At 39.9% G+C, this 21043-nt stretch overlaps 1 protein-coding gene across 16 annotated transcripts in view; it reads left to right on the forward strand.

Annotated features, from left to right (window-relative positions):
* The first annotated feature begins 6506 nt into the window (after nucleotides 1-6506).
* The window catches only part of camk2g2 (calcium/calmodulin-dependent protein kinase (CaM kinase) II gamma 2), a 54250-nt gene continuing 39713 nt past the window's right edge, over nucleotides 6507-21043 (forward strand). For 11 of the 16 annotated variants that reach the window (XM_028007166.1, XM_028007167.1, XM_028007158.1 and 8 more), the window contains exons 1-2: nucleotides 6508-6643; nucleotides 7659-7753. In XM_028007166.1, the coding sequence (XP_027862967.1) occupies nucleotides 6579-6643; nucleotides 7659-7753 (160 nt within the window). In that variant the 5' untranslated portion in view covers nucleotides 6508-6578. Of the gene's footprint in view, nucleotides 6644-7658; nucleotides 7754-21043 lie in introns of all 16 variants that reach the window. The other 5 variants (XM_028007162.1, XM_028007163.1, XM_028007169.1 and 2 more) reach the window with 2 other exon arrangements.

The raw sequence follows: 21043 nt of genomic DNA on the forward strand, positions 1-21043 counted from the left end.
TTAACACAACGGCACCCCTGCAACCCCGCTAATTAGGCTTTCATATCAGAGCGTCTCCCTGTAATTATGGCACAAACTGGTCGCGCAGCTCCTGCTCTCCGCTGAAAAGCTCATTAATCCTCCACTGTGCTGTCTGAAAGCTCAGTTCAGAGGCGAGGCAAGAAGAAAAAGAAGGAGGAAGAGAAGACATCTGTTGTTAATTTTTACACAGTGAGAGGCATTGTCCTGGGATTGAGCAACAACCCAGATTGTGATATATATGCATGTATATTTTTTAATTATTATTATTTTCCAGCATCGCTGATTGTTCAGGTCTGATTTCTTTCTAATTGTTACTTTTCTTTCTTTAACCTCCCGATGTCATGGAACTGTAGCTGGCGGTTGTTTGGTCCTTTTCAAGAAATTCATTTACTTCCTATCATTACACTTCTGGGCCACAATGATAATTTTCGCCTCGTGGGCTCCTCTGTGAGCTGTCATTATTATATTTAAAATATCCACCAAGTATTGATAAGTAGCTGTTACGTAAAGGCTTTGCTTAGAACAATGTCAAGAAATACAAATTAAAAGCTACAAATGCAATCTGGGAAAGATCCAAAGCAGATTACAATCAAATAGATTTCTCATGATTTGGTCATTTTTTTCATTTCAGTCCTAGTCTGCTGTACAGTTAGAAACTCCAGCTATTGATTCAGTTCAGATTTTATTACTAAGCGAGGAAGTGTTCCTTTGCACCAAGGCTCCACACCACACCGGCGCTAACCTAATAAAAACATAAGGAAATGGTTTCAACAGCAGCACAAAGAATTGACCCATAAGATGAATGAAGATCCAAGAGGCAGTTTAAGGCGCGTTGCAGCACAGAGCTCTGCAGAAGCACACAGTGAAAACATTTACTGTCAGTATTCCCACGTTTTTTTTTTTTTCCTGTGCTGTGAAAGCAGAGTGCCAGCTCAAAAGCACAAAGGTTTGATCACATCAAGGTGATGGCTGTAACCTCTCTTTGCCACAGCCATCGGATATTGCAAACGGATAATTAAAAGTCACACACTTCTAAGCTCCCGTTGTGGGACTGAACGGTACATCTGGGACATTTAAAACAACAACCAAAAGAAATCTAAAGTAAATCTCTCAGCAACCTCGGAGAAAGAAATAACTCCGTCTAAAGCCGTAGGAAAACAATGTCTTTCAGAAGTATTTAAACCCCCATAACTTTTCCATTTTTTCTCCAAACACAAACTTCAATGCCTTTTTTTTTGTTGTTGCAATTTTCACATATTCAAAGTGGTGTGCTTTGTGGGCTCCTCTTAGGCCGTCCTATGTAAAGCCATTTTTCAATGCACATACAGCCGCTTGTGTACGGGAATGTCAGGAATGTGAGTGTCCAGCATCTACAGACTGCAATTTTTCTTTGGGAAGCAACTTCGATTGCATGGTGAGCAGCTGTGAACACCAATTTGTGAAAGTGAACAAAAATGATGAATTAAGCTCTGGACTTTGCTAGATTTAGCTTTTATCTACATCGTCCCATTGGCCGCATGTCTAAGGCTGTTGCTGAAAGATGAATCTCCACCATGGTCTCAACTTTTATATTCTGGCAGGTCCTCAACCAAAACTTACCCAAACTGCTACATTTATGCTGAAATTAAGTTACACTGTTTACTAGTTGGATGATTTGTGGAGTCAGTTGAGTGAACTTGATTTTATTTAGCTTGTCAGAGTTAGAGGGGATGAATAGTGGCTCGACAGGCACCCTTTTCTTTGCACTTTACGATATTTTGCTGCTTTTTAATGGTTTATCACCTAAAAACTGAAGATGCCTTGGTTGCAAAAGCATATCAGCTAAAGCTATTTCAATAAATGAAATGATTTCTCAGACATTTTAAAGTGGAAAACCATGTGTTCTGAGTCACCTCTTCTTCTTGATCCTCCTGGTTTTTTGGGCTCTGCAGTTTGTGCACAAAATTGCTTTGTGCCAGAATTAAAATAGTGCAGCGTCAAAAATCAACACATTTATTGGTAGATGCTTTATTTGTGAACTGCTCTGGTGTGAGCTTTACCCTTTGAGCATCTGGTCTTAAATGGGCGAAAGGGATTATTATAAAGCTGAATGTGGATCTGCAGCTCGCTGTTTGGTAGAAAAAGATCTCGCACGGCTTACATCCCACCTCTGCCACTACTGGTTGAGAGGAAACCAGAAGGAGGTCTCACTCTGCTGCCATTTCAACTGCAAACACCATCAACTATAACCAAATAACTTTGGACAAATTTACACCTTTCAGTTTTAATGTTTGTCAGCTTTACTGATTTGCATGAGTTTGCACTCGATCAAGAAAATGCTATATGTGGAAAATTCATCAGAGCCGGCAGGTCACTGAGCTTTGCAGGGCAGCAAGAAGTAAACACAGCAAGTTTCACAGAACAGAGAGGAAGTCAAAACAAAAACAAAAAAAGCCATGCCAGAGAAAAATGTGCAAAGGATGTGCCTGTCACCATCACCTTTTTTTTATTTGTTTCATGTGTGTATTTTAAAAGTTTCAACAATCAAAAGTGTTTCGAACAATTTGCCTAATTTCTCGAAAGACTCTCTCCAGATTGAAAGTAACAGGGAACAACTTTCAACCTGGTCTCAGTCTAAGCAGATACTAGTGAAAAATAAAATTTACTAATGCATTAAAATGCCAATTTTTGCACATTCACAAATAGAACAAAGGTTTAATAAATATCACATTTCTCATATTGTGACTGAAGAACCTCTGTTCAATGTGGCTCAATTCCTTCGTCTTAGCACCTCAAATTTTGGACTGTAGATCATAAAACGTAGTTTCCTCAAGAATAAATTTAAATGACTCTTTAATTTTGCACATGATTTGAATCTTTGAATCTGTCATGCACTGCACTATTTTCCTTCCAGCACCTATATTGCCCATGACACACAGGAAAACATTCATTTGCTGGACATGCAAACTCATCCTAATGTTTTTGCAGGTGGCTGTGCTGCCACCCCGGTTGGCTGGCACCCTGGGCAGTATGCCATGTTCATCATATAAAACAAAAGACATTAATTATTTTTAGTTTGTAGGTGGACATTATATGTGGCTACAGTCAAAAACCCTGAAAGTCTGAAAGAAAGCCAGAATTGATCTGCTGTTCTAAATGTAAAGTAAAAACACCTTATCACTTTAAACACTAAAAAGTGTTTAGACTGCTAAATTCAAACGATCTCATCTCACCTATCACAACGGAGACGGTTCGAGTAAATAAGCTTAAGATAGAGTTACAGAAAATGCCTCATCTGTGACTCGATTATGTAGTCCATTTCACAAGATGAAATATGGCAAGGATCAGGATCTGCTCTGTAAACTGAGTCGGATCATGTGGCTCTGTAGATGTGAGGAAAGCTTTCAAAAGGCTTCAGGGTTGATTTTCTGTAACCGTCGTGTGAATACCACCGGGTGGAAAATGACAGATACGACTGACAAAATGTTCAAAAAAGGCAAATAAACAAGAAGGTCCAACAGCAGCATTTACGGATCCTCGTCCTCACATTTCCGCTGGTTTCTTCTTCTTCTGACCAAAACTGTTGTTCAGAAATGTTCCTTCAATAGCAAGATTTAAAATACATTTAACTAATTATACATTATAGGTTGTTCATGCACGCTTAATTTTCCTTTTTGCAAAAGTTGAAAGAGAAAAAAAGTAATTAGCAAAGTCTAAGAACTCAGCCAAAATCTTCAGTGAATAATATCAAAATATTGCATTACAGTGTTTTTAAAGCTTCTTTTCATCATACTCAAAGTCAAATTTGTTCAGTTCAGTTTGTATTTGCTTGTGCAAAGTATCCCTTTTAAAATATTTCTCTTTAATATGAACTCTGCCCTGATTATAAGAGCATTGGTCACCAAACCGTCCGAGATTTTGACTAACAAGACGGCTGACTAGATCAAGTATACAAGCATTCCAAATTTGGACTTTTTAACATCTTTACGGACACTAATAATGCCAAATGTAGACCCTTTGTGAGGTGCTTTATTGCCCCGGGGCTTTTCTAGAATAACATGTTTCCAGAACAAATATATTCTAGAAAAATATCTATTATTTTTCTAGAATCAATCTCAAAACTGCTCTAAAAAGTTATTGCATGACTAAATAAGTATATTCACCTACTGAAGACACTGACACATTGTTGATAAGCTTACGCAACTTTGTGGCAAAACTTTTTAAAATCCTATATTCATTTATATGCTGTGCTTCCAGAAAGAAAGATTTTTTTGTTATAGCAAAGTCGGTGAAAGTAAGGTGAACTTGATCAAACGAGGGAAACAGTGGTGACTAAAATAAGAAGGTGTTCTGTCTGAAATAAACAACCTGCAGTGCACAACAGTATGAGAATGCTCGGCTGTTAGGCAAAGCCAGGAAACATGACTGAGGACCCGAGAGGTGTGTTGTCGTTCAGCTAAACGTTTTTAGCTCATACCTCTTTAATAGACTTTAAGAAATACCATCTTGAAACGCCATTTTGTTTGTGTCAAACTGTGTTAATCACAAAGAAGTGGCTTAGTTACAACCAACTTGTGACAAAGTTGTTTAAATACCAAGCTTAAAACCGGTCGTCTTAAGGGCGTCTACTCATTTCCTGTCCAACTCTGCAAAATAAAGCCACCAGTGCCACAAAAACTTTTGAAAGAAACTGGTTCTTTAATCAGTTTTCACATTTTGTGATGTTATCATTGGGAACTTTATTGAGATTTTATGAGGCAGACCAACAGAGCGTGGTAAACTATTGTGAAATGAAGGGAACGTAATGCAGTTTTGACAATTATTTTTTTTAAACAAATCCAAATCATCATAGAAAGGCATTCATGGCTATTCAGCCCATTGTTTCTGTAACGCCCCTAAATGAAGTTTTAGAGTAGTTAAAAAAAGTGGCTACATTATACAAAAATATCCCAAATTTTGAACATCTCAAGGAGCGTTGTTCAATTCGTTATCTGAACTTTGAAAGAGGTTGACACAACTGCAAATATACTAAGAAATGTCTGTCCGCCCAAAACCGAAAGGCCAGGGAAAGAGAGCATTAATTGGAGAAGCAGCCAAGAGGCGCATGGTAACTCAGGGATGAGAGTCTCTGTTGACAGGACATTTGCTGATCATGAATCATTTACTCTACAAATTTGGTTGTTATTTAAGAGTTACAAAAACAAGGCCATTTTGGAAAAAAAACAAAAAAAACCCCAAAAAACCTAAAAGAAGTTCCGATTGTAATCTTTTGACAAGCCGTACAGAGGACGCAGCAAACATGTGGAAGGAGGACATCTGGTCAGATAAGATCTTTTTGCCTACATGCAAAACATTATGTTTGGCAGAAAGCCAACACTGCACATGTATTATCACACCACAACACAGTGGTGGCGGCATCATTCTGTGGGGATGTGTTTCTTCTGAAGGGAGAGAGGTGCTAGTCAAAGTTGATAGGAAGGCTATTGTGGAAGAAAACCTGTTAGCAGCTACAAAAGACTTAAAGGGGCGGTGTTGTGCACTTTCCAGACACATAGTGGAATTTTATAGCATAAAAATGATTTATACATCAAGCATGACTTAAAAAAATGTCTTCCAGTTGCACCAGATGTTTGCTAGTCTGGTAAAAGCCAGCCCCTTGCTCTGTGCTTCGCTTCATATGGAGGATCTGGACCCTCTGCTATTGAGAAAGATTGCTTGCTCACCTCCACCAAGTCCACACCTTGCTGGAGATGTGGACTTAAATTTTACCCAACCTAATGTTTGGTAATCCACCAGTTCACCTCTATGAAGCTTACTGGAAATTACCTGCGCTGTAAACAACCATGCCCCACTGCAAAGCAAGAAGTGCCAAACCGAACGAGATGGATGCTAATGTTAATTCAATATTAGGAAGAGTGGCCTACAAGGACTGAATGGCTTCGTTCACTTCCAACGCTGCCACTGCTAAAACTACAGGCGGACTACAATTCTAAAACAGGGCAGAAAATCGGCACAGCTTCTCCTTTTGTTCACTGATTGGCCCGATTGAAAATCAGTCGGAGAAATCCATTTCAATGGGAGAAAAGCCTGCATAGCACACTGAAGGGATTTGAATTAAGTGGGATTGTGAAGGAAGGCGAGGCTCAGGACAGGTGTTTGCTAATTGCTACTGCCGCTAGTCTGAAGGAGCTGAAGGCGCAGTGGAGGGTGCGTTTGCCTGCCGATTAAGGCACTGAATATGTAAGGACAATGTTGGCATTTTTATTTTTTTGTTTGGATTAAATGACTTAACAAATAAATCATTCCTGTAAAAACGGCAAAGCTTTGTTAAAAAAACAACAACAAACAAACAAAAAACGGTTGCTCTATTTCGGGAAATTATTTTAAATGAATAAAAACAACAACAAAAAAATGTCCTCTCCAGAGTGACACCTCTTGTTAACAGAAGATCTGTGTTACTACAGCTCCCACTGTGACTGCTCCCTCCCCTCCCCTCTCCTCTCTTCCCCTCCCACTCCACGCTCCTCGCTCTGAGATCAAGCCTCTCTTCCCCTCTCCGAGCCTTCACTTCAGTCAACATGGCCACACTTGTAACCTCCACCAGGTTCACAGACGAGTATCAGCTGTACGAGGAACTCGGAAAGTAAGCGACCGACAACGCTGCCGCTGCTTTTTCTTGTTGCGTTCACTCTCTCTGTGCGTGTGCCTGCGTGTGTCTGCGTGTTTACACGTTTTCCTCCTCTGTGCTGCTGCTGCTGCCGCCGCCGCCGCCGCTGCTGCCATTGTATGTGCGCTTTACTTCAAGTGTTGACAGGGGCTGGATTGGGTCTGTCAAAAAATGTAACAGGGGAAGGCTGCGGGCGATCTGCCGTGCAGCAGTAAGCTGTCAGCGGGCTCTCGTAAGCGCTGCAGAGGCTTGTGTTTAATCCCGAGTGTGCGCCTTTTTTTTTTTTTTTTTAAAGGCGCAAAGCGCCATTGTGGCTCTTTATTAAAGGTGAGGAACACCTTGTGTGATTTATCTGCAGGTAGCACGCCTCGATACTTGGTTTGCATTTGCCCCGTTGTCTTGTGCCATCTCCGCTCAGCTCTGCTTATTCCCAAAGCAGCCTGCACAAGAGTCACAATTATTGTTATCATTATTGTTGTTATTATTATTATTATTATTATTATTATTACATGTGTATATATATATATATATTTGCTGCAGTAAGATTTTGGTGTTTGCAAATAGACATGCTTAGAAACATGAAAAGCGCCACTTTAGTTGCAGCGTATTGTGCAGGCAGGGGCTACAAAGCCACTTTGTAACATCTTATCTCTAATAGAGCTGCTCCACCTACCAGCACAGACAACAGCGCGACTTTAAAGGAGGCGTCCGTGCTAAAAAACAAACCAAAAAAAAAAAATGTGGTCAGGTTGCATAGATAACTGTGACTTCTACCTTTCACTGCAGCCCCTCTAACATTTCCTTCAGCTTTTCCGGTTATGTACTAACAGACCTAAACCCAATAGGTACAGCAGACTGTGTTTAATATGAATGCCCTCCCTCTGTAGGTGAAAATTAAGCATGCCTGGCTTTTCAGTGTGTGTGTAAGTTCAGCAGTTGTTCATGTCTGAAGTGGTCCTCCTCACTGCTCTCTCAATCTCTCCGTCTCCAGGGGGGCCTTCTCCGTCGTCCGCCGCTGCGTCAAGAAGTCCACGGGACAGGAGTATGCTGCTAAAATCATCAACACCAAAAAGCTCTCCGCCAGAGGTTAGTAGAAGCAGTGTGAAGATCCTGCATGCTGACGAGGTTTGTTTCTTGGTGAGCAGCGAGCCGGGTGCAGACGTCCTCCACTTGAGAGAGGAGATTCCCTGACGGCCCTCTGAGGTGTGGCGCTTTAAGCCTTCACAGAAAAAATCGGTGGATTTTGGGCTCTTGTCTGCAACCAGTTTTGGGGGGATTGTTATGGTTGGTGTGCAGCAAGTGAGTGCTTGACCCCGAGCTTTAAATATCCTCAACTACCGTTTTTTGCAACTTGTGACTAGTTGTGCAATCTGCTGCTGATCAGAAATGTTTTAAGAATAAAGACTGACTTCCTGGTTTTACGCATGTTCTGTAAGTCTTCTGCCATCTCATTTTTTAAAAAACCACAATGACGTTGATAAAATGTTAGTTCTTGACAGCAACAGATAAAACATTTAAAGTGAGTTTCAAGAGTCTCTTAACTATCTTTGTGGTTTGTCAAACTGATTTTTGGTGATTTTTAGTTTAAGTCCTGTTTATCCTGACTGAATCCAAGTTTGTTTGTTTTTGTTTAGAGTATTAAGGCCAATTTGCTTTATCTTTTTTTTTTTTTTAAACTGCAGCTTATCGGACATTGTCTGACATAAATTCGTGGCTGGGAAAAATTGGAGCGTCTTCAGTTGTTGATCCACATTTATATGACACAAGTGGCTAAAACAGAATGGAAACTGGACCCATTTAGTTATGGGGGGGGAGGAAAAAGTACAAATGTTTATTTCTTTTTAAAGAGTTATTCCAACTTCTGTGGGGGGAATAAAGTGAGGTGCGTTCACTGGTGTAGGAAAAGTATACGAATTGGGTGTGCTGCTAGTGACAAAATTAAAAAAGGCAAAGGTTTGTTGAGCTTTAGCCCATCCTGTTTGTGCTCACAAGGCAGAATCATCAGTTGCAGGAAGTCAGTGACGTCGGCCAATTTAGATTAAATATGGCCGCAGTGCATTGAGAAAGTTCCAGTAGTTCCACATCAAACCTGTCACAAGTAAATGCGTTATAAATCTCTATTCATGAGAATGTTCAGCGTCTGTTTAAGTGCGTCAAATTCAGAGAATGCTTGGTGGTCGGCATGCATAGCTATGTGGTGGTTAAGGGACTACAGTTGCTAAAGCTAAAGTCCAAGAATACTTGAGACCCCACGTAAAAACAGCTATGACCTTCTGTTTTCATAGTTCACACACCAAACATGTCCTAATGTAATTAATAAGCAGAGTGAAAAGTGTCTTAGCACTTACCAGAGAAACATTTACAGCCTTTCTTTTTTCCACTCTTGGCGGTACAGCCAATCCGTGCCAAGGAAGATAAATGGTGCTGCTGGATTGGCCGATTTGAAAACAGCAGCCAATAGCGTGTCAGGTAGCTTTGCGTCTAGGTAGCGCAGCTTGCAAAGCTGCAGCCTTCCCTTGCATCTAACCTGATTCCAACTGGCCAAATCTTAAATGTTTACTAGAACTGCACCAATAAACCAGTGAGAGATCAGAATCATCCAATTTCCCCTTGATCTGCTCCGACTGGAGATCGTAGGGTCAAATACTGATGTTTTAAAAAAAATTTACTAAATGCCTCAAGACTAGCAACACACACAAGTTGCATTAACCAGCTGCCTGTACTTTGATGCAATTTTTGATAGAGATGGGCCTCTCCAATATTAATATCTGTATCAATCCCAAAAAAAAAATAGATCGGGTATCGTTGACATTGTGCCCAATCAATGAGCGCAGATCTATTTAGTGTATTGCTTTGCTTTGTTCTCATGCTTTATTATTTATTTTACATTATATTCAGATTTCCTAATTGTGCTTTCTGAACCATTTATAAGGTTGGCTGCAGTTTAATTTTTGCACGTTTGACCAAAGAAGTCAGCGTGTTGTTTCAGTTTGAGTTAGTTTCTTTATTATTTATTTTTGCGTTGCGCTGACTGAGCAAATGGAAGCTGTGTTGTTTTTACATGTCTGACCAAGTTTGTGAAGCTAGTGGTGTGTCTAAATGTGCTGTACTGCTAGAGAGTTCTCAAATCCGTTTTTAATTCAGTGATTTTATGTCTGTTTAAAAAAAAAAAGAAGTCACATTTTAAGTCCATTCATCACTGTTTGTCTGTGTCGGGTCGGTATCGCCCGATGCTAAACCTCGGATATCACTATCGATATCAGAAGTGAAAAAAGTGTATTGGTGCATCCCTAGTTGTTTTGCATATATATATATATATATATATATATATATATATATATATATATATATATATATAAAATCAGATCAAGATTGGAGACAAGCACTTCGATGGATAAATAGGGATAATCATTTACGTCCTCAGCTTGCTGATTAGAAAACTATTGAGTCTATCTGAGAACCTGCAGCACTTTGTTTTTCCTTCCTATAGTATTGAGGAAACCTCGCAGAAATACTGAAAATCAGTTTTGACTTGGAATATCATCTTTGGAGCATCTCTGAAAATTACCCTTCCATTCTGTTCATTTTTGGATCATAGCCATAGGAATCCACGTTTTTACACGTCTTTGCAGGCAGCAGAGCGGCCGGTGGTGGGAATACATCCCTCCATACAGTCGTGTAGCTGCGCAGTTTGTCTCGGACTTGGTCGCGATGCTACTGTGTTACTTGTTACGTCAGGGAGTTTGATACACAACCCAGACTGTGTGTGTGTGTTTATGCCATGCGGTGTGCGTGCGTGCGTGTTTTTCACCAGCAGCAGTGGCAGCGGAGAAACGCATATTCAAATACCACCTCCTGTGTTTTGGTATTTGCAGCAGATTTGTTGTCGCCGTCTGCCCGTTAAGCTGTGCGTGTGTCATAGAGTCTCATCTGCCATGTAGCCAAATCCAAGCATATTTAATCCGTCGGTTGTTTTGGTCACCATACGCATTTCTGTTTGCACGTGTATCTCACTGCTCTTCCTCAAGTCTTGGAAGTTTGCATGTTCATGCTACATATTGTGTGTGTGTGTTTGTTTGCAGCCTGTCTGACCCAGTAAACAACAGAGCAGCCCGCCAAAGGCTTGACTGATGATGTGAGCTGCAGATTAGGGCCAGTTCTGAACTGATTGGGCTGCCGTGGTCTCCGGGGAGCCAGGCTCTCTCCACGCCCAGGCGATTTTCTTTTTCCCTTTTAAAGCGTTTTTCTCCCGTCCCTCTGCGCTCGTGTGTCTGTAAACAGATGATTGACTGGAGCAGGGATCTTTAAAAATCCCCTTTCACCATCCCATTTGATGGCGTCTGCATGCTGACGCTTGTCCGGAGCTTGCAACCCAGCGACGGCGGAGGTGAAACTCTTGGCTCAATTGGGTGTCTGGACAGAGAAACTCATATCTGTGTGGTTCAATGCGTCAGTTTTTGTTGTTTTTTTTGTGGTCACAGAGCTCATAAGAAAAACAAACAAAAAAAACAAAACGTACTGACAGATGGCAACTTTTAACTCTTACACGCCGCATTTTTTGTTTTTCACATCACTTTGCTATTTAACCAAGCAAAGTGCCTTTGTGAGTATAGTTAGTCATACTGTCCCTCAGTGCACAGGGCTCTTAATCAGAGCTGAAATGTGTTTTCTTCCAACATGCAGGTCAGCTTCATTCACACTGTAGTGATCTGAAAGTGACATAGAAACATGCATGCCTAAACATGCAACGGAAGGAAAACATGCTTTTCCTTCCGTTGTAGCAATTTCTGTTTCCATCCTAGAGTTTGTCCTGCCGATTCCGATCTTATTATATATTTTTCTTTCTAAAGTGTATAACACATAAAACTGACAAATGGGTTACAGGTTTTTTTTATGAACGTATTATTTTCGAATCCAGCCGAAAATTTAATAATTGCTGAATAAAATAACACTTTAGTTGTGTGATAAAGCACTTGAAATCGGATGGTGACTTTGTAACCTATAAATGTGGCCATTTCTGAGTTGTGATGCATTCAATGAAAGCAAATCTGTGATTATTTTGGATCTATTGAGGATTTATTTATTTTTAACTTTTACATATTGTCCTAAATTATCTGATATAAGGGTGTTTGAAATTGACAAAAACAAATACGGCTATAGAGAGCTGAGCAATAAATCGATAGCAAGATATTTTGTGAAGGAGGAGATTGCGCTCATGTCTTCTTCTGAGGTTTTTGTTTCCTTCAGTGGTTCTTGGTGCAGCGCCACCACAGGCGAAGGGCGTGTAACAGGTTTGTCAATGAGTTTGGGTTGCTTGAATCAATGCAGCGTTAAAGTGAGTGGCAGCAGCTGAAATCATCACAAATGTTGCAATTTTGGTCCCCAGTCAAACCGAGTTTACCGGACTATCAGGTGTGTGATTAGATGTGTCCCTGGTTCACATAAATCAAATGGCAGAGTTACTTCCTCAGTATGCAGTCGAGGTCTGCTAATGAACTGGATATCTGACTCAGGTGTGTTGAAGCAGTGACGCATCTAAAAGTTGCAGGACATCGGCCCTCGAGGCCTTGATTGGAAAACAACAACTCTCCTGTGGGGAGGAAAATGTTCACCAACTTAGCTGAGTTAGCCAAACCCTGCACAGGGAAAATGCCTCAGCAGTGAGATGGACAAATGAGTCATTAAGACATGAATCGCTGCCTCTGCTCAAGATGAATCTAGTTTTAATCTTGTTGCATCCTGCCTCCTCGATTTAGTAAAGACACAAAGTGTTGAATGTTTGCATAAGACTTTACCTTGGAGAAGTTCATTTGATTTGGCGGGTCCTGTTTAGGTAAACCAGATTTGCAAGGATGTTTTTTTACAGCTTGATCCAAATTTAGAGCAACTGGTCATGAATCATCATCAAAAAAAAAAAAAAAAAAGTCTGCCATCATACCAGATTTTCTTTTTCTCCTTTGGCAGAAAAATAATTTTAAAAAATGTCCGCACCTCCTTCATGCTAGCAACAGAAGCAGGAGGTTCACCATGTTGCCTGTAAATAAATACACGCGCTAGCTGCCCGTGAGCTCCTTGTCACTGTTTGCAAACACTGAACATACTCTATATTAGCTCTGATAGCTTGATGTCTGGGCAACTTCATGAGGCCGTCTGTGCCTAAGAGGGTTGTGTGTGTGTGCGTGGGCGGGATTAAAGCCTCATTCTCCGTGGCTCAGGGAGGGCCCGATGACGGCGAGGTCGCCGATTATGGCTGGGTCATGCAGCGTCACGAGCGTGTGCGCAGTCGCTGCAGCAAACAAACATGCGGCGCGTTTCCGGTCGGATTTTGCGGTGCTGACTGGTGGGATTTAACAGTGTTTACTTCCGAAACGGGGCCCAGGCTAACCGTTGCTTCATTTGAATGCTTTCGGGATTTTGACTCCAGTTAGCTGTACCCCTCACCCTGCCAAGTTGTAATAACGTTTTCACATTTAAACCTCACAGCAGGGGAACACACACACACACAGCTGCTCCGTGTTTGCGTCAAATACCTCTGTGTTTTTTAACCTGCAGGTCTGTGGAGGGGAAAGTTTAACAAACCTTTCATTACAAGTTTATTTCTAATGCTTTTCTTGTTCTGTATGAAAGTCTTGCATCACTGTCAAATGGTTTTTTTTAGCCTATAATGACAAGTGATCTCAAATTTAAAGAAAATCTGCCTGGTTCTGAAGCCAGATAATCTAGCATTTCACAAAAAAATAGTATTTAGACATGTCTGTGTTTAGGTCGCAAACGCAAATCACACAAAAGCTTCCACAGCTACTCACTATGTAAAAAGTTTAACTAATTCTATGTTTCACACAGTGATGACTTTAGCGCCGTCTTCCAGCAGTATGATGATTATTCTCACCTGGAGGCAACAGTGGCACTGACAAAAATCCTAAAGTAGAGCTGGGATTAGAGCTGCTTATTGATTTAGTGGCTGATGTCTTTCGCTTGCTCTTATTAAAAATGGCTAAAATTAAAAAGAATATTGTTTTCTCACCTTGTCTTTGTGATGACCCATGATTTTTGGTGGCAAAAGTGTAGAAACAAAGTAGATTAAGATGAAATGCCAGAGATCATTAGTGTGTACATGCCAGATTCATGGTTAAGATCTTAATCTTCATATCTTTTATAGAAATTGAGTATAAGCAGGAAGTACACATTCTTCTGGGTTGTGTTAAAAAAAAAATGCAGTTATATTGTCCTTACTTTGGTACTTTCAAGAATAAAACTATAAACTATAGAGGAAAAACTGTTAATGTCCATATCTATATATGCTTATAACATATGCAGAAATTGAACAGTGAAACACTATTTTGCCGTAATTCAACGGAGACAAGGAATTAAAACAAATGTTACATTTATAGTTCAACTTGTGACAATCCACCAGTTTATTTGCAGATTCAAAGGAACAGCACACTGAGGTAACCTTGAGAGAACTGCAAGTTGTTCACAAGCTCCATACTTCCTGAATCGATCCATCAATAACCGAGCTGCAGTTTGTCACACTACATATTACACAATAAATGTGTCACAGTTGCTCTCGTCAGCTGTGTGACCATGGGAAAACTCCTATTGTTCTGATGTATTGCACTGGTGAAGAAATTGTCACTTTTTTTTTTTTGTCTGTTTATTGAGCTTCAGCTCTATATCTGATTTGGCCAAGTTTGTTTTCTTTCCACTCCTGAAACCACGTCTGAAATTCAATAGACCTTTGGGCTAAAAAACAAAACAAAACTGGTTTCAAGAAAAACATCCAATAAGACTGGAGACGTGCTGCTACAGGTAGGAGCGTTGGAAGGTTGGCTTGATCATCACGTCAATGAAAACACTAAACGCCACTCGGCGGAGCCGAAACGGGTTCGCAGGGCTGGAAATCCATTATGGTGGATGATATGGTTCCCTCTGTCCCAGTATGTGTGGAAGAAATTCAATAAACCACAACATGTACTGCATATCTGACTTTTTTTCACTTGTTAATCTAAACCTTTGGACCTGAGCTTTGTTATGATTAGTAAATAGGTCATGTGATGTCATCTGCTGCTTCCTCTTTTGTGGAGTAAACGTCTCATTGGAAACTCACAAAAAGTGAATCCAGCCTTAACCAGAGATGGCGCTAAAGGAATCGTAAACCACAACATGTTAACAATTCAGCAGCCTCGCTACTTTGCCCTTTTTGACTTATGACACCTTCAGGCACAGAAATAAATGTAGGTCACCAGCACTTGCAGTGTAGAATGGATAAAAACCTAAGGAAATGGATGCAAATCTGCTCCGTATGTATTGCTGGCTGATCTTTGCTGTCAGACAGAGCTTTTATTTTATTGTAGGCAAGAAAACTCGAAATCTGCACCACATATTGTTCCAGGTTGCGACGTGGTTTTAGATGCAGCCTTCTGATGTGAAGATAAGAAACCGGGATAGGCTGGCGGCACTCATCCTACTGCTGAATTATTGAAATACACGCTGCTTTCCTCTTACTGCACATGGGCAAGAGTTTAAGATTGGTCCCTCACGTTGCTTTTTTCTCTTTCTTACTACTTTTTTTTTTTACTTCCATTCCTCAAGCAGTTTTCCTTCATGTCTCGTTTCATCCTCAGCCTTCTCTCCTTCTCTCTCCCTTTCTGTTTTGTCTCGTTCTCCTCCCTTCGTCTCGTAATCTCCTGCCCTCTCCTTCTTCTTTCCGAGCCGCAGCATCACAGGCCACACAGGCGAGCATGCCGTGTGTGTGCGCATTGTTTTTTTTTTAGTATTCAGCCTTTTGGTGCACTCTCTCTCGCTGTAGGCTCATTGGCGAGGGGGCAGATAAACGTGGCTGTGCCGCGCCGTCAATGTTTAATGGGACAACAGTGAATATTTAATGAGGGAGAGAATGGGAGAGTTAGATATGGAAATGGAAAGATGTCGGTCTGGAGACGGTCAGGGTGGTACAGCAGTCAGTGGTGGTTCTCGTCTTCCCACAGGGTGGAAACATTCCTCCTTCATCGGGGCGTTTGATAAAAACAAAATCTCTGGGCTTTGCAATACTCTCCTAAGGCGAAATGACCTCAAGAAAAAAAAAGCAACATAAATAGAATGTTAATTTTCTGTTTAGTTTTGTCACATTCCTGGAAATGATTGGGTGATGCAGATCTTAGGATCTTGCATGGAAAGGTTTTGGATGTCACTTCTTGTCATGTCCAAAATAGAAATTTTTCAATTTCAAAGTAGGACATTTTCTCAACATCGGCAGCACTAAGTGTCGATCAGACACACACATAAATGAAAAATCGCAAATTTCACCAGCTCTGCAATGTATTGTATCAGAGTTAATATCTGTATCTCTAATCGTGCAATTAATGAACATCTTGGTTGCGATATTTGTATCGCAAGTGCAAATGTATGCAAATTCTGCATGTCAGGAATATATCTGAGTAATCTTTTAATCAAAAGCATATCTCTCTTAACGGGAAATGACTAAAATATATTTTAAAAACTGCTAAAATAGTCCACATGCACATAATGAAACCTTGTCTTAAACCTCAGGTGACGACCTCTTGAAGCTCATCAAGAAAATGCAGAGTGTGTGCAAAGCAGTAATCACAGCAAAAGGTTGCTACTTTGAAGAAACTAGAATATAAGGGATATTTTCAGTTGTTTTACACTTTTTTGTTTAGTGCATATTTCCACATGTGTTGTTCATAGTTTTGATGCCTTCAGTGTGAATCTACAATGTCAATAGTCATGAAAATAAAGGAAACTCATTGAATTAAAAGGTGTGTCCAAACCTTTGGTCTGTACTGTATAATAATTGCGTATAATGTCATCAGACAGCCCTACATTTCTATCCACCAGCAGCTTTGATTAGACGCAACCATGAGTAGGCATCCAGCAATGATGTGACAGTCAGGGTTTGAGTCGCTCCGTGTTCGGCGGTTTAATCGCTTTATGCCGAGCGTGGGCTCACATTGAGACGCTTTGAATTTTGTATTTCTTCATTGTTTGTTTTTTTGATTTTACTGCCATGCCTCACAAAGGTTTACTTTTAGTTTTATATGGTCCTTTCCTCTGAGGTGGTGTGTCTGATGCATTCATTTAGTTAATAAGTATAATAATTATTAGCATTTTTACGACGGCGACAGCAATAAAAACAACAATACTAAAAGCGACAATAAAAACAATAGACTTTTAATGTGCTAAAATTTATTTGGTGGTCATATACATGCAGAAGCCAAAAATAATTTGGTCTATAAATGAAAGTGTTGAGGCTGTAAATAAACATAAACAGCTATTTCCTAATTATGAGTAGTTTTCTGTGGGTCATTCTTCTGGTGCTTTTCTTTAACTATATATCAGGTTACATACTCTTCAAATTTGGTTATGTAAAGTAGAGTCAGCAGGTCTAGATTAAAATTCTTAGAATTCCTGAGATCTGGAGCACATTTACAAATACATCAGGAGTGTGGACTAATAAGAGCTTGCAAAATATTTATTTAACTTGCCTTTTTTTCTATTTTGACACATTACAAACACAAAATGTAATGTATTTTAGTGGGATTTTATGCAATAGATCCACACAACGGAGGGTATCCATTTCTCTAACAGCTGCTGGTGCTGTTATGCAACGCTGGTGGAGACATGCACAAGTAGAGACTGACTTTGTTTTTTTTTTTCTTCCATTTTTCTGTGCAAAGCAGTTCAAGCTCAGTCAGGTTAGGTGGAAAGCAGCTGTGAACAGCAGCATTCAAGTCTTGCCACAGATTCTTCATTGGATTTAGCTCTGCTCTCTGAATGGGTTTGTCTAATAAACTTCGGCTTGTATGTTCAAGGTTGATGCCCTACGGGAAGGTAAACCTCCACCCCAATGTAATATGTTTTTGGACTGTGGGAGGAAGCCAGAGTACCCGGAGAGTACCCAGGGAGAAAAGGCTCTAGGCTGGGATTTCAACCCAGAACCTTCTGGCTGCAAGTTTTTTTGTTACACATTTATATATATCTATATATATATATCCATCCATCCATCCATTTTCTAACACCCTTGTCCCTAGTGGGGTCAGGAGGTGCTGGTGCCTATCTCCAGCTAACGTTACGGGCGAGAGGCGGGGTTCACCCTGGACAGGTCGCCAGTCTGTCACATATACAGTGTATATTTATATACTTGTGCCTTTTGTTGTTTGTTTTTCCCAGCTCCTAGCCAAGCAGTGCATTTTCATGGTAACTGCTAATTTACATTTCATGTAACAGAAAGCCCAAATTACATAACATGGTCATGATATTCCCAGTATGTCATCCTGCACATACTGCAGGATTTAATGCAGTCAGATTCACCTCATCTTTTCAGAATACCTCTCATAGTTGGTAATGTCAACATAAATGTTTTTCATCTCCAGCATCTTTCATTAGATTATCCAAAAGAAGACGATTGCTATTTGCAAACAGAGGGATCTGTTGGCTTATTATGTCAGATTTGCAGATTATTGCCAAAATTGATAATAAAAAACAAAACAAAATGCTTTTTACTATAAAGCAAAATGTGCATTCCTACACAGTTGAAAAAAGTCTGGAAATTGATTTTAGTCCTTTCTTGATCTGAAGAGTTATGAATTATTTATATTTTTAGACTCTTCTACCTTTTTATTGTCTTATTTTCCATCCATCGATCCAAACGTCCATGGAGAAGACATTAGATACATGCAGTGACATTAAGTGCTTGTTTGTTTCAGTCTTTTTGACTGAAAATAAAAAATGGATGCAGAGTTCCGTTGAAAACGTCACGTGAAATCACCATCAAGGTTGGAGAAATCTCTTGACAAGATGAAGTCAGATGTGGAGAAGCTTTTTTTATTATAATTTTTTATAAGAAAGAAAAGATAAGATAAATCTTTATTGTCATTGTCACAAGGACAACAAAATTCAAAGAGTGCCATCAGTCGGTGCACATGCCCAAAAACAAAAAATAACTGTCTCACAATTCACACACAACGCAAGAATCAACAAACTGGCAAAAAAAAAAAAAGAGTAAAGACTAAATGAAAAATATAGTAAACTTTGTCCAGTTATAGTAACCTCCATCTTTGCCAAGTTTTTTTTTTTCCTTTTTTCAGAAATTTGTTCAATATACGAGGGCTACTTTGAAAACCAGATTATCTTGTTGCTGTGGGGGTTTTTTTTCTAACAATACATTTAAAAGTCGGGGTAAAGTGCAGACAAACCCATTAAAAAATGGAATTACAAGACCCAACCCACACAGAAACGCAACCCATCAATCTGTTTCAATATTTGCTCACCTTTTGTTGTCATTCGCAGTAACAGTTGGTGCTCTGCAGAGAGCAAAGCTGTTTTCCCAAGAGGAGGATGTTTAACCAGCAACACACACACACACACACACACGCCCGCCCACAGATCATCGCCACTTCACACACATTGTGCTTTTCTGTTTACTGGTCTCTCTGTGATGTCTGTTTAATAAGAACAAATGACACCTTCCCTCGCCTCCACTTAGATCTGCTCTGCAGCTCCAACAGCTGATAATGAATATGCTCAGCGGAGTCGAGTGTGTGGCGGCCACATTATTTGGTTGAAGTGTTCACTCCTGCAAACTGGCACAACCATCAGCTCGGTTGGTGCTTTTGTGTCCGCTTCCAGGGTTACAATCTGAACAGCCTGTCATATTAGGAGTCTCTCATTCAGGTCTCACTGCTTTTACGCACTTCTGTGCCAAAGGTTTTTATGAAAGCTGTTTTGAATGAAGAGCAGGCTCCATCTGCTCACTGATAAATAACAGTTAAAACGATTTGAGGCAATTTTCCAAGGCAGCCAGATGTCTGGTGTTTGCAGTCGTGCAAACCCCAGCTGCAAGATTGTTGGGGATTAAAATGCATTTCATTTTTACAGCTTTTTTGGCTGCATTTGTTAAATTCTTACATTTATATTTAAGTTGGTATGTAGCAGCTTTTAACCTGTAGGCCGAGTTTTGTCAGCTGCAAGTCATTTTGTCTCAGTTCAAGTTTCTAAAAGGAACGTCAAGGTTGAGTTTGTCCTAAGTTGAGTCTCAAATCTTTAAGGAACAAGTCCAACTCAAGACTTTGAAAAATACTTTTAATAAAATACTTTTAAATACAAGTTTTTCTCGGTTTCTATCAAGACTCAAGTCTTTTATCCCAAGTACAATTCAAATCTCAACTCTTTAAGATGAAAGTCTAAGTCAGGTTTCAAGTCTTTTGCCTCAAGTCAGAGTCTAGTCTCAATTTTTTAACAGAAAATGTCAAGTAATGTATTTTTTCTATCAGTTCATATCATGCCTCACATATAATTGACCCTCAGTCCAAGTCAACTCTAACTCACAATCAAGTATCAAGTATTTTAGAAACAGCTGCGTGCTAAATCTTTGTTGTTGTTTTTTTCTTTACATAAACTCAAATCTTAAAGCTGCAGTATACAGCCTTTTTATAAAAAAAAAAACAGGGAAAGGTCTCAGTGTCGTCAATCAATCTCGTGTACAGACTGTGTTAGTGACAGAGAAACGACTCGCCATTACAGGAGAACTGTTTATCCACAGTCATGGGTGTCTATGCTAACTAGCCTAAACATTCATGCCAGACTCCGCTGTGTAAAAAGTGTAGCGCAGCAGAGAGTAAAGCAGTGCAAATAGTGAGCAGCACACACATGAGTGTGTTTGACAGCACTGAGACCCTCCTCCTGGCTCTGATTGGTTGTTGCCGACTGAGAGACGTGCATTTCTTCAGATGGCTGTAGTACCACGCTGTATTTTTTCACTGACATTTTCTTATTTTATTTCTTTGCAAATGCTCTCCAAGTTATAATTAGTCTGGAACAACAAGGATGTTGAGTAGAATTTTACATCAGCACAATATGTTGCAGAATTATTAGAACTTAAAAAATATACAGATTTTTATAGATGAATCATGTATTCTTTTTCATGACATTGCAAGTTTTCACAACCTGATTAAGTTATTTTAGGAATTCAACCTAAAAAACTTCTTCTCACGCCTCACTTAGCACAAAACGCTGCCAAGCTTTGAAATGTATTTTACCTTCAGAGTACTGATGAATCTAATTTCCCTTTAATCTCTTGTTGTGCGCGTAATGGTGAGCATCTGCCGTCATGTGGACTCACCGGCACTTTCCTGGATGAGCCGATGTCTGTGTTTTCACTTCGACAACTCAGAGGGCTGTCAACATTTTGCATGCAGCCGTTGCTCCTGCTCTCATCCACGATTTGAAACGAGCGGTGGAAGTAAGAACATTAGTTTGGGTTGATCGGACAAAAATGATGAGATGATGATGCAGCACTAATGCCAGAGATTTTCTCACTTTAAATTAGATGAAAAATGCAGGCTTAAAAAGGGATTC

This window comes from Xiphophorus couchianus, chromosome 22 (assembly GCF_001444195.1).
Source record: "Xiphophorus couchianus chromosome 22, X_couchianus-1.0, whole genome shotgun sequence".
Classification (NCBI taxonomy): Eukaryota; Metazoa; Chordata; class Actinopteri; order Cyprinodontiformes; family Poeciliidae; genus Xiphophorus; species Xiphophorus couchianus.